This window comes from Pieris rapae, chromosome 21, assembly GCF_905147795.1.
Source record: "Pieris rapae chromosome 21, ilPieRapa1.1, whole genome shotgun sequence".
NCBI lineage: Eukaryota > Metazoa > Arthropoda > Insecta > Lepidoptera > Pieridae > Pieris > Pieris rapae.
In genome coordinates this window covers 1,872,763-1,890,779 of record NC_059529.1, presented here as the reverse complement: position 1 = coordinate 1,890,779, position 18,017 = coordinate 1,872,763, and the positions used below count along the sequence as shown (strand labels likewise).

At 32.6% G+C, this 18,017-nt stretch overlaps 1 protein-coding gene across 3 annotated transcripts in view; it reads right to left on the bottom strand.

Moving 5' to 3' along the window:
- Window positions 1-18,017, bottom strand: part of LOC111001523 (NAD kinase) — a 33,794-nt gene extending 15,777 nt beyond the window's left edge. The window contains exons 1-2 of one of the 3 annotated variants that reach the window (XM_045632881.1): window positions 17,928-18,017; window positions 14,752-14,886 (exon numbers count right to left, since the gene is read on the bottom strand). In XM_045632881.1, coding sequence (XP_045488837.1) covers window positions 14,752-14,885 — 134 coding nt within the window. In that variant the 5' untranslated portion in view covers window position 14,886; window positions 17,928-18,017. Of the gene's footprint in view, window positions 1-12,408; window positions 12,817-13,870; window positions 14,100-14,751; window positions 14,887-17,927 lie in introns of those variants that run through there. The other 2 variants (XM_045632882.1, XM_045632880.1) reach the window with 2 other exon arrangements.

Genomic DNA, 18,017 nt, shown 5'->3' with positions numbered 1-18,017 from the left:
CCAATCAAATAGCTTGTCGTATACATCGACAGAAGAACAACAGAATTTCGGTCAAGATTAATGTTTTCTTGCGATTTGAGGTCTAGGTCAAACAGACGAAACTAAAAATGTTATCAAATTAACATTGAAACATTCACACTTTTGTAATAACGTAGATATTGTTATATAATCAAACAACCGTGACCAGTGATAAGCTTTACATAACAGGAAGACATTGTATAATCATTTACATAAACGTTATATAGATTTTCCAAATATTTCAGTCCGTAGATTTCTGTCTTAGGTATTATCAATTTGCTACTCTATTATTAACACGTTTAAACTCGGTCCCTTGGCGTTGGGTATAGATGTGGGGTCTCTCTGCATCATCTACCGCATTTACCGTGGACAGTGTTTAGACGGCTTTTTCGGACACTTGCAGTTGACTTTTATCGGGCGCCGCTCACCACCACTATCTGGAACCAGCTGCTAAGGTTTTCTTCGAAGCAAAACAATTTAGGGTCCTTCAAGAAAAGATCATACGAATCGGGCAGAGTGTCCACGGGCGACAGTATCACTTAACATCAGGTGAGCCTCCTGCCCGTTTGACCCCTGTTAAATAAAAATAGCCTTTATTCGAGTAAACTAAAGTTAGTAACACTAAGTCCATGTCATTAATGTTTTCACTAGTACTCGACATCCGACGAAATTCGAGTCCTCTTCCAAATTCTTCCAGTTGTCCCTATTCCTCGCGACAATTTTCCATTGTTTTGTACATAACAAACATGTATTCATGCATGCCTCCTGTTATGTACAATAAAAAATTGACTTCTGTGTATGTTCAATCTTCCACAGAATCGCTCGCGTGGATTTCGTGTATTGCGACCTCCTTAACAATAAACTCGTTCTATCTCAGCCAATATACTGATATAACGCATTATACACGTATATATATATTTTTAAGTATCACACTGTACAAAAATCTGTCCGATTTCGAGTTTATCGTGTTGCCAATCTCAAAAATGACTGTTTTGCAATGCTTTTGGAAGTTATAGAGCGCGGCCCATGGACACAGATTTTAGTGGGTGCGTTCTCTTCTAGGTTACAGGATCACTTACACATACTTCTTCTACTTGTGTGTCAGGCACAGGCCTTTTCGGACCTTTGAGAAAGAAGTATGCTCTTTCTTTAAATAATTGGATGTCGTATTGCCGGGAGTCGATTATTACGCAGTTCGCTAGTTCGCAAAAGAAAATGTCTCGTGATGCGGAACGTGAAAGACAGCCATCAAGCTGATGCGGATGCAAGCATTTATAAAAATTTCCGAACAGTGAGCTCGCTCTGTGAAGCCTGCGAAGTGCCCAGGAGACTTCTGTGCTTCTGGAAGGAGCTGGGCTGGCTAAATTAACCAGGACTTAACGCAAAACGGACCAAATATGAGTCTAAGTGCGGAAAATGAGTCCACCAACCATAGCACATACTAATAAGGTAAAATCACATTAAGGAGAAACGCAGTTCGCGGGGGCAGCTAGTAAATAATATATAATAATGCGTAATACTCGCAATAAAACTTCCTTCGTCTTATGCCAGCTTAACCACTGAAATCTATCATTCGTGATCATAACGTGACACATAGTAAACTAAATGAACTTAAAGCGATAAATTAAATGCTATAGTTCATAGGTTATCAAACCTTTCACGTTGTGATAATGACATTGCAATTAACATTATATCTTATATAAACACTTTCTACAAGATATCGATATGACTTACTATTTTATGATACCTCTCAAACTCAAAATAACTTTATTCATATCGGTAAACAAGTACAAGTCAAGGGCGTAGAGTAGAACGAAGAACGACGAGAGAAGACGCAAGAAGAACTGGCTCGACTTCTCTTGCCGCCAACGACGTCTCTTGCAGATTCTACGCCACTTTTTTGAATGGCCAAGTTTTAAGTCATACAAATTGTTTGAACTGCAGCAAATAAATCCCAAGGATTAGGATCATTTAAATATTAAGTAGTCAAATTTTTTTAAAGTTTCATTGTTTGATTTTCGAGTGTTTTGAATTTATTTAGTGATAATTCTCTAATTTCGTTTGGTTGTCGTAAAAACGAAAAGGGCACACATGACACAATGAATTGCATAGTTTAATGTTTCTGATTATCCGTTGAGTGAACTGACAAAAGATCTGCTCAGTTCCTGTACTGTAAAAAATAGTATTTTTATAAATATTTCAATCCATTACTGTTTAATGTTGTTTTGATCTATGTGTATTTATTTGTACTTGACATAAACTTTAATATTTGTCGCATTGGAGTAATATTTAATTGTTTATAATTTTGTTAAAGAAAATCAATACGAACTTTTTGTCCAAACAATATTATTGTATATGATACATTCGTTTGATTAACATTATATTATTACAATGCCGAAGATATTCTTATCTGAACATTCTATCGGAGCGTAAATTGGTACGCCGTATTAAAACTAAGAACATCTGAGCGCCATTATGGACTATTCTCTTCCACTTACAACCGAAACCACCTCATCAAGTTTAGTACCACAAATAACCAATGTGGTAATGCAAAAATCTGGTTATACACCTCAGAACAATGATAAGTTGCGTAAATTGTTTGGTTTCAAGTAGAACGTCACTGAGCCAAAAAATTGTTAATGGAAAACTTGACCTATTTTTTTAAAGGCACACTACCGAAACTCGACATTTAAAAGACAACTTTATATAGGAAAATAAATAATACAATAAAAATAAACGACAATTAGATTATGAAATATAAATATGCAAGTTAAAAATGTAATATTTCCTCTTTGCAATTATTGTTATTAGTGACGTAACTATGGCTGAAGCATGAGTAAGAACTCCTAACATAGACTGTCATAGAATGGATCAGCCTCGCTTGTTCTCAAAGCATCGTTTGATGCAAGAGATATGTTTACGCACTACTATAGCCCATAGATTAGCAAAGAATTCTAAAAACCATTCTTACGTTATAGATCTAAAAAATAACGCGTATCTATGGCAACCAGCCACAAACACTAGAAGTTCGAAGAAATTATGTATAAGTAGAGCAAGGTGACAGCTTTTCTATATAAATTGTAATATTAAAGTCAATATACTATTTATTACAGATGTATGTTAGTGTTAGCTTAATAGCTTCAGTGTGCGACTCTCACACCTGAGATCGTAGGTTCGATCCCCGGCTGTGCACCAATCGACTTTCTTTCTATGTGTGTGTAACATTTGCTCGAACGTTGAAGAAAAACCGCTTGCGTTAAACCCAAATAGTCGACGGGGTGTAAGGGGCTGATCACCAACTTGCCTATTAGGTTAACAAATGATCATGAAACAGTAACAGAAATCTGAGGCCGAGACCTAAAAAGGTTGTAGCGCCACTGAATTATATTTATATGTTCTTGTATAACAGCGTACGCAAACAAAAATGTAAAATAATTCTTAACTGAATCCGACCAAAATTCTAATTTCGGTTTTTCTATGTACCTATGTGTATATAAAATAAGTATTTATTTTATTTGTGGATCGCAATGGTGGCCTCTTAAGAATTGGTACGCTCTTTTCTTGAAGGACCCTAACTTAAATTGGTTACATCAGGGGACAGCTGGTTCCATAGTGGTGGTACGCGGGAAAACCTGCCTTAAAATAACGCTCAATTGTGGAACAACGGACGTTGTGGTGATATGGATGGACTAGACTTCTTCAAATAATTTGCACGGGGCTAAGGCAAGATAAGCAATATTATAAATTTCTTTCTATTTAATAAGTCTGTTAGCCTACTTGTAATGTCCAACTTCTTGGAGTATTTTCGGCTCACAAACACCACAACACCTGTGCAATGGTCCTAAACACAACCGCTGCGTTCGGGTGTCCGTTTACGACTGGACAGTGGTCACATGTGATTGTGATGTGAAGTAGGCGCATGAGACAACCAAACAACACTTTTTTTTATAGAACAGGGGGCAAACGGGCAGGAGGCTCACCTGATGTTAAGTGATACCGGTACTTTATTTAGCGAATACACTACACTACTGTTAATCATTTACAAATGTACTACACAAATGCAACAAGTTTTTAACTTTATGCTGATATAAGTTACTGCGCAACAATAGTTTAATTATATATTTATTAATGTTTTTTATATATTTATTAAATGTCAAATGGCACCAGACTAAGCTTGTCACATGGTCACGTGTGCACTTTCTCTTTTAACTAAACATCCTTTTTTATTATATCATCAATCAACCAATCAAATCATTAATTCCAATTAGACCACCTAAAATGGCGTTTTGAACGTCAATTAAAATATAAAGATGATTCTAGTTGTCCCTTCCAAAAGGTAGTTTCGTGTGTAGAAAAATGGGCAAGAAACTCCACACTTACTCTTTTAAAATAGAATTTACAGTATTTGTATACGTTAGTTAAATAATTATATATAAAGATGTTCTCCTAGAATAAACTACTATATAGGTCTATTATTGAATTGTTAGTATACATGTTCCCCACATATTTACAAATATCGAAACCGTAAAATTTAAAGAGTAATTAAAAAAAACAATAAGTGTGTGAGATTTCAAACAAAAACGAAAGCCAAAAGCCGGAGTAAATTAAACAAAATTTGACATATCTTTATGTACATATATGTCGGTATATACATGTATAGTTACCAAGCGGAAGTCTGCAAAGCGACAAAAGGATCTATATTGAGCATAATACTATAGAGCAATAACCGAAGATAACATCAAATATGAAGTGGTACACACTTCTTTCAATTGAAAATTGCTTGGAATTTATGTGCTCATTTTGGGCTTACAAATGTATAAAAACAGGTCTTTTAGTTCCAGTTTGATAAATACTTTATTTTAGCATTAAGTTGTACTTTTGTTTGTCAGATTCGGGGTCTGTTTCACAATGTCCGGATAAGTTTAATAAGCTATTTATTACCTATTGGTAAGAGAAACAGTATTTTTGCGTTTCACGACTGTCAGATAGCGCTATTCGTCATGAAATGCCAAGTATCTTATTCGGAACTTTTAACTTTCGAATAATTTATGTGTTGCATAGCTATTTGGTACTTTATCCGTACACTGTGAAACAGGCCTTTATAAACTCTCAATTATGTCGCATTATTTTGGCAGGTATGATTTTCCCATATTTTTAGTTATTTTCACAAGTTCAATCCGTATACACGAGCTCACTCCGAACGACTGTTGTCACCACATGGCCACACGGGCATCTACTAACTTTCCGATTTAGTCGCGAGGGCGGCGCCACATGCGATGCGCACGGGGCCTATAAGGAAGGAAATCAGCTTTACCTATATACATTCAGCCAATATTTCAAATAAAATGTTGTTTTGAATTAAGTAACTTACAGTACGTGCGAATTGGCAAAAACTCATCTATATTAAGACCGAGAATTCTGATAAACGAGCTAGATGACGAGACTAGACGAGAAATGATTATTTGTATTGTTGAAAAAATGTCCTTTCTATCTTACTTTTTAGCGCTTTTGTCATTCGAAAATAACATGACAAAACATTATTTATCTTTATAAGGCTTATTAACAAGAAGATATGTTAATTGGCAATTAATCTTTCATATTCTTAATATAATTAAAACATTTCCTACTACGCAATTAAATAAAAAATACTTAATTTATGGGATATTTATCGGAAAAAACCAGAAGCAGTATTGGTATGTTGTAGTCATAAAGTCAATGACCAGCGACACCTGAGAAATACCTAATTTAATTATAAACAATTACAGTAATTGCATCGTAAAATTACTCAAAAAGGTCGCGTATATGGTAGCGACACCTTATGAATAAGAGTACATATATCTCGTTAACAGTGATTGTAGAATGTCCTCCTAACGCTTACTTTAATTTTATTATCCAAAACCGTAGGTTTTCTATGGGAAAAGAAATGTCAATTTTTTTTATTCGTTTGGATATGATCCAAATAAACGTTTCATGTTCCAACACATCTAGGTACACCAAGTATGGAAAAAAACTCAGTTTCATTCCGCGCAGCCCGGACATACAAACACTAATATTTAAGCCTTCATTCATTTAAACTATCGCGGAATATCTTAAAAGGGTTATTAAGAATATCCATAGCGCTGAATCCATACTACTAACGAACGAACGCATACTCCACCCCATACAACCATATTCATGTACATGTATGGATGGAATACATTATACAATGTACATGGAGTACATTTTATAATGTACTTTGGCTATAATATATTATAATTGATTTTTGATAAGTCAACTGAATGAAAACGAAATAAATTAATGAATTCTCTCCGCACACAGAGGCTCTTGAAGTAAATAAAGATTTAAAGGCCTAGCCTGTTCACGGCAGCTAAAAAAGAAGACCCAGGAGACGAACATCGGAGTTTGAGAATCTAATATAGGTAGAGTGTTTTTTTGTCTCCCAGAGTTACAGTGTACGTTAGTCTAATTGGCATACAACTCCATCTTCAAGATTTTAAAATATTTTTTGCTACTGTCTTTATTTTTATCGAGCTATAGCTTTAATGATATTCGTTACGGGTTTTCCCGTGACCATGATGCATTTTACAAAAACAACTCGCTAACCTTGACTTTTGTCTTTAACAATTCCAATTTACTGTTAAAACTATGATGTACGAGTATTTATTTATGTATTTCGTACTCCTCCCCTACCTCCACAGCTAACATCTTATATATAAAATTCTCGTGTCGCGGTGTTTGTGGTTAAATTCCTCCAAAACGGCTTGACTGATTCTTATGAAATTTTGTTTGCATATTGGGTATGTCTAAGAATCGGACAACATCTATTTTTCATCCCCCTAAACGTTAAGGGTAGTCCACCCCTAATTTTTTTTTAAATGTTTAGATAATTTTTTATTTTTTTATCAACTGTATCAACAGCATTAAAAAATACATACAACCCTAAATTTTCAACCCTCAACTATCAACCCCTATTTTTTATTATAAATGATATACATGGCAAAACGACGTTAGCCAGGTCAGCTAGTATATTATATTATTAAAAAACAATGATACTTAACATACAGGTGAATGAATGGAATACATATTTACTTCACACTACATTACACAAGACTTTGTTACCGATATTGCTAAGTTTCACTAATATTATTATTATCATTTCCTACTAAGTATTAATATATTCTTTTTATTTTTGCGACTAAGGCGCAAACTAGCTGATGTGGTCTCTGGCAGAATGACCAGCGCTGTGGAACACTCTGCTCCTCAGCATAATGCTGAGCCAGGGCAATTTACAGCCACAGCACACACGCAATATATGCTTGAGACGGACCGAAGGGGAAAGGGAAAAATAATATACCTCTCTTTATATCTTTTATTTAAAATTTTCTCTTTGATTACTGCTGTGTTGTGTATTTATGTGTGTGTGTTTTGTTTGTAATAAATAATATGTCTATGTCATATTATAAACAAAAGGTTCAAATATAACAGAATGAAAAAAAAACAAAAAAAAAATTGTTAATATTGTGTGATAGTGTGAAAGTGAGGGTATGTATGGGGTGTGCTCAATGCAGGTGATTTTGCGTTCCGCATATTCATAATAACTACGGATATTCAAAACTAAGCGATTAAAAAGTGTGGCGGAAAGTTCTTGCCCAATCAACGCCCTAGACTAGCGAACTGGTAGTAAAAATTTTTTTTTGACGTTCATAAGTATACTTGTTCACCTATATTAATAAAGTTATTTTGCGTTGAGTTTCATTGTATATTCTTAATAAATCTTATTACTCCCTCACATTGTAGAAGTGCTTTTATAAATGTAATGAGCTTCCACTTGACTAAACTAAAGGTGATTTGTTTGTAAAGATAACAATGTGTCACATTGAAAAGTGGCCATGAGCAATTCATTAAAACATAAAATGAGAATATTTTCCCGGCCAGCGAAAAAGTTATCATGACATTTGCTATAGAAAGTCACCTTTCACAAATCAACTGCAATACATTTACTTATAATGCAGCTTTAATGGAAATCAGCTCGACTTGTAAACTTAGAAATCCTGTACATATGGTGGAAGCATTCATTAGCCCAGATACCTAATACTAAGCCTGTTTGTCGCTTCCATACTTTGAACTACATCCAACATTATGTTGGAATTCAATCAACATAGGGCTTCATTATTTGAATTTTTGATGCACTTATTATAATTAAAACTGTTTCAAACGTATGATTTTTTTTATAGAACAGGGGGCAAACAATCTATCCTATACAATAAAAGTAAATATATCTATAACATAATATGTATATCGGGAAAGTTACGTTTCATGAAAATGGTTTAAAATCAGCTATGTTATGTTACCGACGTTTTGCGTTATTTAGAAAAAACACTCAAACCACTTGTTGGTTAGATAAGCTCGTTACATAATATGACATTACGTGGCAACTGCTACTTCGACAGGTGTTAAACTATTAACATTATTGGTAAAGGCCTTCGATTCACTTTGATTAGTGCGAGTGCAAGTGATTGAGGATGATTAGTGCAGATGTGTAGTGCAAGTAGTGTTCAATTATTGTTTATTGGTTCTGTTTAGTAAATTAAGTTTTTGAAGTGAAACTTCTTTAGAATCGTTGTGATTTCAAACCGGATGCAACGAAAAAGCGACAGTAAAAAGAGACAGAAACATTAATTCATATGATTTAACGTGGGAGAAAATGAGATAGATAAACTTCTTTCGAATCGTCGTGATTTCAAACCGGATGCAGCGGTAAAGAGAGACAGAAACATCAATTCATCATATGATTTAACGTGGGAGAAAATGAGATAGCAGGCATTATACAGCCTCTCTTTACTGCCGCTTTTTCATTTGATCGAATTTCAAACTTTCGATGTTTTAGTTTTTCCCAAATTAAAAATTTATATTAAACTTATAAATTAAAATTTATCATTAAAATATACTGTTTTAAAAGAACACACACATTTAGATAATGGAAAATGATTAATTTATATATGATTAATAATAAAAAAAATGTTTTTGAAGGTTTCACTTCTACCATGTGTGAATTGCACATATGTTTTTTTTTTGTAGAACAGGGGGCAAACGGGCAGGAGGCTCACCTGATGTTAAGTGATGCCGCCGCCCATGGACACTCTCAATTCCAGAGGGCTCACGAGTGCGTTGCCGGCCTTTTAAGAAGTCATATAGTTTGGCAGGCACGCTGCGAGTGAGGGACAAGGGAGGGCACACACGACGTCATACTATTAGTTCACTCGCAAAAAAATAGAACACGCTTCTAATCACTTCACTACGCAGCCAACTAATCACCTGCACTAATCACCGTCCACACTTGTTTTCTCCTAATCTCTTATCACTTGCACTAATCACTTATCATAGTGAATACAGGCCTTAATGAACATAAAGCTCTTTAAATGTTACTAAAAAATACATTTAAAATAAATATCATATACACATAATGACAAAGCACATTAGAAGCATACTATCAGATTGATAATAAATAAACATAACAAAAACTCTTGTCGCGATAAAAACCAGGAAATTAACTAAATCGTTTGTTTAGACACAAAACATTAAAATTTAAGTTTATGTTTGACACATAAATAGACAGACAAACAAATAGAAACCAAACATTACCCTGATTGAAAATTAACATATATTTCATCTATAAGGTATTTATAGGAATCGTGAACTAATTAGTTTATGATGCGTCATCCCAACAATTAATAATAAGCGATAAATGAGAAATAATAACCAATACTACCAATGTTTATTTATTTTGTGTTAGACAATTTGATAAGAGCAGTGTTGGTATAGTGCCTACAGCTTGCGACTCTCATGTTTGAGGTCGTAGATTCGATCCCGGCTGTGCACTAGTATAGCTCGTACGGTGAATGAAAACATCGCGAGGAAACCGGCTTGCCTTAGACTCAAATGAGGTTGATAACCTACTTACCTATTAGATAGACAAATCATCATGAAACAGATAAAGCTGAGGAACAGAGTTAAAGAGGTTGTAGCGCCAATGATTTTTATTTGTATCTCTTTTATAAAATCAATTTAGTTTCAGAACTTGCACAGTTATTATCAGAATCGATTAGTCCTATTGATAATTGCCACCACTTCCACTATCAATGAAGATTAAGAATTTGGGGCGTCGCCGTATTAAACAATATCTAGAGTTACGGTCGTATGTTGAATAAATTACAGGAAATAAAGCGAAAGTAATACCCATAACGTGATTTTTTTAGGTCACTCCGGTGACCAAACATGACGGTAGAAATTTTAAACAACTATGTCTGAACGCGATAAACGCAAAAACTACGTAACGAATCATTGTACGATTTTCACTAAAAGATAGTATCATTTCTGTGGAAGGCTTAGGTGTATAATTCAAATACTGTTTGCATAAAATATTTCAACGCGAACGAAGCTCTGGGCGGAAGCTAGTTAATACAGTCATAATATGCAAAAAAAAATCTAAATAAGTTTATTCATATAGGTAAGCAAGTACTGTTGTGAACGTCAACGGAATAGATGTTAAATTGATTCTAAATTTAAATTGACTACCAGTTCTCAAGTCAAGGGCGTAGAGCGGGCAAGAAACTCTCAGCCTCTCTTAGTTTTGGTCACACAAATTGTTTGAACTGGAAGAAATCAATCCCAAGCATGAGGATCCATTAAATTATCGTCAAATTGATAAGAAGCTTTATTGGTTAATTAACGGATTTTATTCAGTGATAATTTTTTAATTTTGCTGTAAAAACGAAGACAATTTCAAAATTAGGAGTGGTTTATCTTCCGTAGCCTGGTCGTACACTTATATTTGTTCTGTTTCGAGTAGTACTAGTGATATATGGACAGAAAATGCAAACAGACATATTATTTGCCAAGCATGAACATTACCCACAACAAACAATTATTATTGCTTATCTTGTACTTAAATAACAATTTTAAATTACGCATCCGCAAGCCGTTATTGGACATGCATCTATTAGAGTTTTATTACTGTTATATATAAAAATATTTACTAGACTTTTAGAGCGAGATGAAATACGAGGATCAAGACCGAAGGCGATGGAGACTCAATGTGTACTCGCTGCCCCATCTAAGGGTTATAGGACATTAAGTAAGTGTATATATAATATACATGTATAAAAATAACAATAGAACTTAGGAAGCAACACCAAGCAGCAGAACTTCCTCATAATCGATTAGCCCATAATACGATGGGACTCTTAAAATTCAAGAAGTCGAATGGGAAATGGGTCGTTATGTAGGAATACAAGAAATAACAAATAAATACCTTAACACAGCATGGTTTCTCAATTCATCAGCATTATGAATATTATTTTTCAGCATAATATACCAGTGCTAACCGATGTTCATAACTCGACATACCATTTAATAAATTGAGTTAAGCAATATTTAATTAAGAAAACTCGTCTGATATACACTTGCTGTAAGAACAATCTGGGTATCTCATAAATAATTTCCACTTTATAACACTTGTATGGAGTATTAAAATTACCCTAAATTCAGGGTAACGGATGCAGAATGCAGTGCCATGGTTATGAGAGCGTGATATGCTTTATAGAGCGAAAAGGGTTGACCCCTAAGTCACTAGAGGTCAACCTGTGGAAATTTGGCGTTTTTGGGAACTAAAGAAAATCTGAAGACTATAATACAACCGCTATTATTTATATATAATATTAATATATTCAGTGTTTTTAACAAGTGACAATTCGAAATATAACCATAAAAATAAAAGCAATAGACTATACCGACTAAAACCGTATAGATTTTAAATCATATTTATATTACTCAATAAAAAGATTCTCCAAAACCCATTTTGTATGGTGAAAGTCATTAGTAAAAATCAATCATAACTGTGTGAATCAATTATAAATGAAACATTCATTACGTAATTAATAATTTCATTGTACATGACATTATTTTTATAAAACCATTAGTTAGATTGCTTTTACGTTAAGTTGATAATTCAACAGAACATGATGAGAATAAATTATATTCTATATATGAAAACAATAATGGAAAAACCAGAAACCATAGACTTATGTTCTATTGTTATCGCATTTGACAGACGACAATATTCTTGTAGACCTACTTTGAGACCCACGGGGGTCAACAACCGACCTACCTATCACAACATGAACGATAATTAAGGTTGCTCTACTTTATTTGTAAGCTACTGAGAAGTGAGACTTCGTTGGAATTACTTAATTTATAAACACGCATAGTATATTCTGAGAAGCCGCCAATTTTGGGCTAACTCAGAAACAATGATTCGCAAGTCAGAATTAAACAATTTTTTTTACAATCATATAGATAATTATTTAAATAAACAATTATCAGAATACTCACGGCCAAGTGCCTGATCGTCGTTGTCTATGATGACGAAGCTGCGGTTGCGGCTCCGCGTGTAATAGAGCTTGGGGGATTAAACTTTTCGAAGGTTTCCTCTTAAATCTATACTCCGACCTCTCCACACTTTTGCACATCCTCAGGGCCGACACTTCCGACTCTGAACTACACCATAACGATTCCATCGACAACATTGTTAACGCAACAAAAATCAAGAAAAAAATTCGAGACGACTGATTGTTAATACATCGCGCGAATTTTTCGAAATTGCTTAATATCAAGGCACGGCAATGCGAATGTTGCAATTTTGCCCTGTTATGGGGAAATCGAAAGTTACGGAATCCGAGCGGCAGTAAACCAAGAGCACGACTTAACGCGTCTGGCGTGACTAACCAACTGACGACTGATAGCAAATTGCAACTATAGGCCGTGATAGAAACACGATATAAGTGCGTGTGCAAAATTACAATGTTTTAAGTTTATGAACAACCATTGAATGTGCTAAAGTAAAACAATGTCATTATTTAACTTGAGAAAATTTCTCATACAAATATGTATAAGAAAATTGACATATTGGCTTAAACCAATCATTGCTGTTCATTTTACTTCGCTAACTACAAAATGTTTTCTATTAAATGTGTCATACATGTAAATGAAGACATTATCTCAACCATGATTATAATCTAAAAATTTATATGCGTACAGCACTTTCTTAAACGCATTAGTATTTCAGCTAACTCAAGGAGAAAGTGCGACCATCATGCATGTAAGAACAATCACTGAAAACTTGTATAATTTCAGTACCAGTGATTGAGTGAAAGTAACCAACATTTTACTAAGTATTTCGAAAACTTGTTTGCTTATAAACAATCAAATTTTTTAAAGTAAAATATTTTTAGAACTTATTTAGCAAATTAATATAAATTGTTTTTATCTACAATGCAAATTACATATTAATTAGTACCATAATGCTATGAACTCACTAATCAAAAATTAAGATTAATTAAATTATTTTTGGAAACAATGTGTTTTGTTTTCATTAAATTACTTAATAATTAAATTATTATTTAAGCAGGTCTTAAAAGAAGAGTAAAGATAAAGCTTTTGCTTACTTGTCTCATTTTAACAACGAAGGATAGTATTAAACTGATTTTTATTGATACAAATGTTTAAATCATAGAATCGGTGCTATTATCCATATATATCATTCTAAAGATATTAAAATATGGTACTATATTAAAATATTCATACTGCCATCTATTTACCCAAGCAGATATAGACTTATAACACAAGATTCATAGAAACTGAAATTAACAAAAATATTTATTTATAATGAACAAAATATAAAAGAAAAGAAAAAAATACATAATTAAATAATATTGGTTTGTTTACTCTTATAGGTTATGATTACACACAAATTAAATCAAATCGGGATAAATAACAATATAAATATTTGCATTACCTGTCTTCCTCTTCTGACGTCTCTTTACTCGTACAAGGATTTTTACTTTTTTTATCCATCTTCAAACCACACACTATACAATAAGCACTGAATTAGAACCATAATTAATGATATTAAATTTTAGTTCCCATGTCGTACGTAATTTATCATCGTTTGTTTCGAATAATAAAGAAATACTGATTTCACTAAGCAAAACTGCAATAATTTAATTGTACATAAAAACATACAAAAAAAACATTTTAAAAGACAAAAATTCGTAATCAAAATATTTCAAAATAAAATTTATTTGATGTCAATTATCAATTTCACTATTGTCAAGTGTCAGAACGCTATATGTACACTAGTTTGGTGCACAGAGCACAAATATTTAATTTTTCTGTGTATCTGTGCATGAAGTCGTGTTGAGGAAAGAAGCAAAATCTTTCTTTAGACCTGCTAGAAGTCTTACACATAAATGTTTATACTGTATACATCTTACTCATCTTTATAAGAATGTCATAATATCACGGACTTTTTAAAGTATCTTATTGATACCTAACCGGTTTTCGGAAATGTGGTGAAAACATAACTTGTTAATATATTAGGACTATTAAAAATTCGGTTTATTCGATTTTCAAATTATTAAAATTAACTTTTAATACCCCTGTATTGAAAATCGATGATCCGTCAAAGCATTTTGCTTTTAACTTTTTGTGTAGGCGTTACGAAGTGTAATCCTTCGGTGATGAAGTAAAGATTTTATGAATTTCAGAAATATTCGAATCTATTTAATAAAAAAATGTGAAGGATCATATTCTAAAACGTATATATGGTTATGATGTTTGAAACTATTCCATATTCATGTAAATCTTATTGGTATTACTATTCTTAATTTAACTTACCGGAATGTATTCAGCTTCTCAGCGATATTTTTGAGAGGATTTTTACGTAGAGGTCCCGGTGAACCACCAGGTGAGCTATCTCGGGATTCCGCCGCAAGGGCCCTTGCAACCATCAAGTCTTGTTCGTTTAACATTCTGTAAAAACTATCGAAACGTACATTTCAAAATATTTTTTTACCTTTTAAGATCAATTGTTAAGCATAGGTAAGACTCACTGCTCTGAGGTAATACATTTGCAATGGCGGATCCAGCTTTGGCGCCAGGAGGGGATCAAATAGTCGTGGTCAAATCAAGAACTTACATTTACATTTACTTTACACATTATATTAAATTAATTAAATATTGATGAATGAAATTAGAATCTGGATGGTGACAAAATATTGAAATAAAATCATTATGTTCTATAAGTGGTCCACCTAAGTACTAGAACCAGCTCAGGGGGGTTCATGACCCCCATGACCCCCCCCTCTGGATCCGCCGTTGTACATTTAAGATTAGCTGTGTTTTTACTCAAGGCTACAGCGCAATAAAAACAAAATGTATATAATTTTCATATTTAATATTTCTTAATCGTTCTAAATTCAAGTTAGTATTAAGATAGCTTCAATGATACGATGACATTGAAACCTTACCAAGCTTATCATTTCACGTTTAAAACCACGTACACATATATTAATATAATTTATTTAATAACCACCTATGGAGGATTAATCTATGGAGTTCCATTATTAATATGGGACAGAGACATTTCTGCGTAATTTTTAATAGCTATATAATAAGCTAAGCTGGTAAATTAGCCTTCTACCTATTCAAGAAACGACTTTATTTCGTCAAGAATCTGTGCAATAATAAGATATAATAAAACCTCTTTAAAGATTTTATTTACTCTGTGGTTTTCAAACCAAAAATTAGATAATCTGATTTTAAAACCGCCAAAGATTCAGCCCCTCACTGTCGTGAGTTGAAATCTAACAATCATTTCATTCTAAATATACTGTAAACTCATGTTTAGTACTAATTAAACAAAAATAGGTATATATACTTAACCAAACACGTGTTTAAGCTTCTTAAGTGTTTAAATATGTAAATGTTTATCTTAAAAATACGCAAATATTACGAAATCACGTCATATTTTAGCTATGCTAAAAATATGGAATAGAATAATTTCCTGTTACTAGATTTTTATAAAACTATAGTTAAATTTGAAGACGTTACAGATGTAACAAACAAGAGCCATGTTGCTTTAAAAGAAAACATCGTGAGAGATGATTAGAACTAAAAGTACTTATATGAGGTTGATCCTGAAAATTCTAAGACCAAGAGCAAAATGAAGTTGTTTTATATATTTGTTCTTCTTATCTTGTTTAATGATACTATCTCCAGGTAAACTGTAAATTGTTAGTATCTAATATGTATGTATAATGTATATGTAGGCTCGTTTGTAAGGTAGGATTTAAAGTATAGATTTAGGTTTCCCAATCTTTTACGCTTTTAGACATAGACATAGACATATTATTTATTACAAACAAAACATACACACAAAGAGAAAAAACGAAGACAAAAGAGAAAAAAAAAAGACATTTTTATATATTTTTTTTCCTTTTCCGAGAGCTCTGGCATTAAGCGTCCATGGTGGTATCAATTAACATCAGGTGAGCATTCGCCTCTGTCATATACATATATAAAAAAAATCTAACATAGTTTTATCTCTCGACTTTAAAAATTATTAGTTATTTCTTAAAACATAAAAATTTAAAATTGGAACCAAATACTGGTATTCCTCTTTTATTATCACAACGCGCGAAAACACTTGGCGAAGATGGGCTTTTAAATAAGAAAATAACAAGTACATATTAAATAAGGTTAAATAATGTCATTATTTTAAGTTATTTAGAAGTAAGTTTGTTTATGGAAGAGCTGGGAACCACAGGTATTTTTTTTCAAGGGTTTCCAAATCTTACACCTAGAAATGACAATGTACTTGAATAAACACTTTTTTATTATTATTATTACATATACATATCGGTAAAAGTGGTTTGGTTAGCGATGAAGAAATGTTCGTGCTGTCTGAAGGTTAACTAGAGAATTGAGAGCACTGATTCAATAAATCATAGAATAATTATTATTACATAAGACTATAAAGGGCAATATGGTATAAATATACTACACCAGATCAAAGTATTACAAAGGCACAGCCAACAGGATAATTGTTTGGATTCAAATTGAATAATTTTGTTAGTTTTTACAATTTTATCAACTGAATCAGGAATCTAATAAAATTACGTGTTTGTGAAACATGTTTTGCTGATACGAAATTAAAGCAATTGGTATGATTTAAATTTAATTCTCTTTATCGGTGTTATTAATATGTGATACTTTAGAAAAGTGGAGGCAAACAGTGATAATTGGATTCTATCAGTGTTAGAGGACTCGTTGCCAGCATTTTAATAATACAAAGGAAAAAAAATACCGACGCGACGGCTAAATCTTTTTTAGTTACCATAATCAAGATAAAAGATTTTAAAATCAATATAAAAATTTGAGAAACAATAAAATTTTATTATTATAAATATTTACTAAGAATATTTACAATATATGAATGGACATACGACATAGTAAGAATATCAATTATCTCATATTTTGGAGGATAGATATTGTTTTATGACTTACATGTTTCTTTAAAACCTTTGATAGTATTGCTTCGTATTTTTACTATTACTTGAATTATTAAAAACTAGGGCGGTAAGCGGTTCAAATATAAATCTTTCCTCCAACATCGATTTTGTACCCTTTGGAGAAGAGACCCTTGGGCTGTGGGGTAGGTATAGCCATAGGGACCAAATTCTTAAATTTATTTAATTATCATTTTATTTATTTTTAAAGCCCAGAATTAGATTGTCCATCAAATTTTATACCTATATTTTATATTATTATTATATTAAAATATATTTTTTTGAATATGTTTCTGTAGAAAGATACAGACAGATAGAGATTTCTAGCCTTAGAATGAGGACTGAAATACAAAAGATACCGCTTGTTGGCGGTAAGGTACTTTTATTTATATGAATTCTTTGATTGTTCACATAATTGTAAAAAAAACTAAACAAATGATAATACCACACCAAAAACATGTCCTAACATTTAATTTTAAATTAACATTTTTATCTTCGAGTTACCTGCTTGATTACACCACAAACACTTCACATAATACAATTTAAAAACACGTTTTAGAAATTAGTATATAAAACACGTATTGGAAAACAACG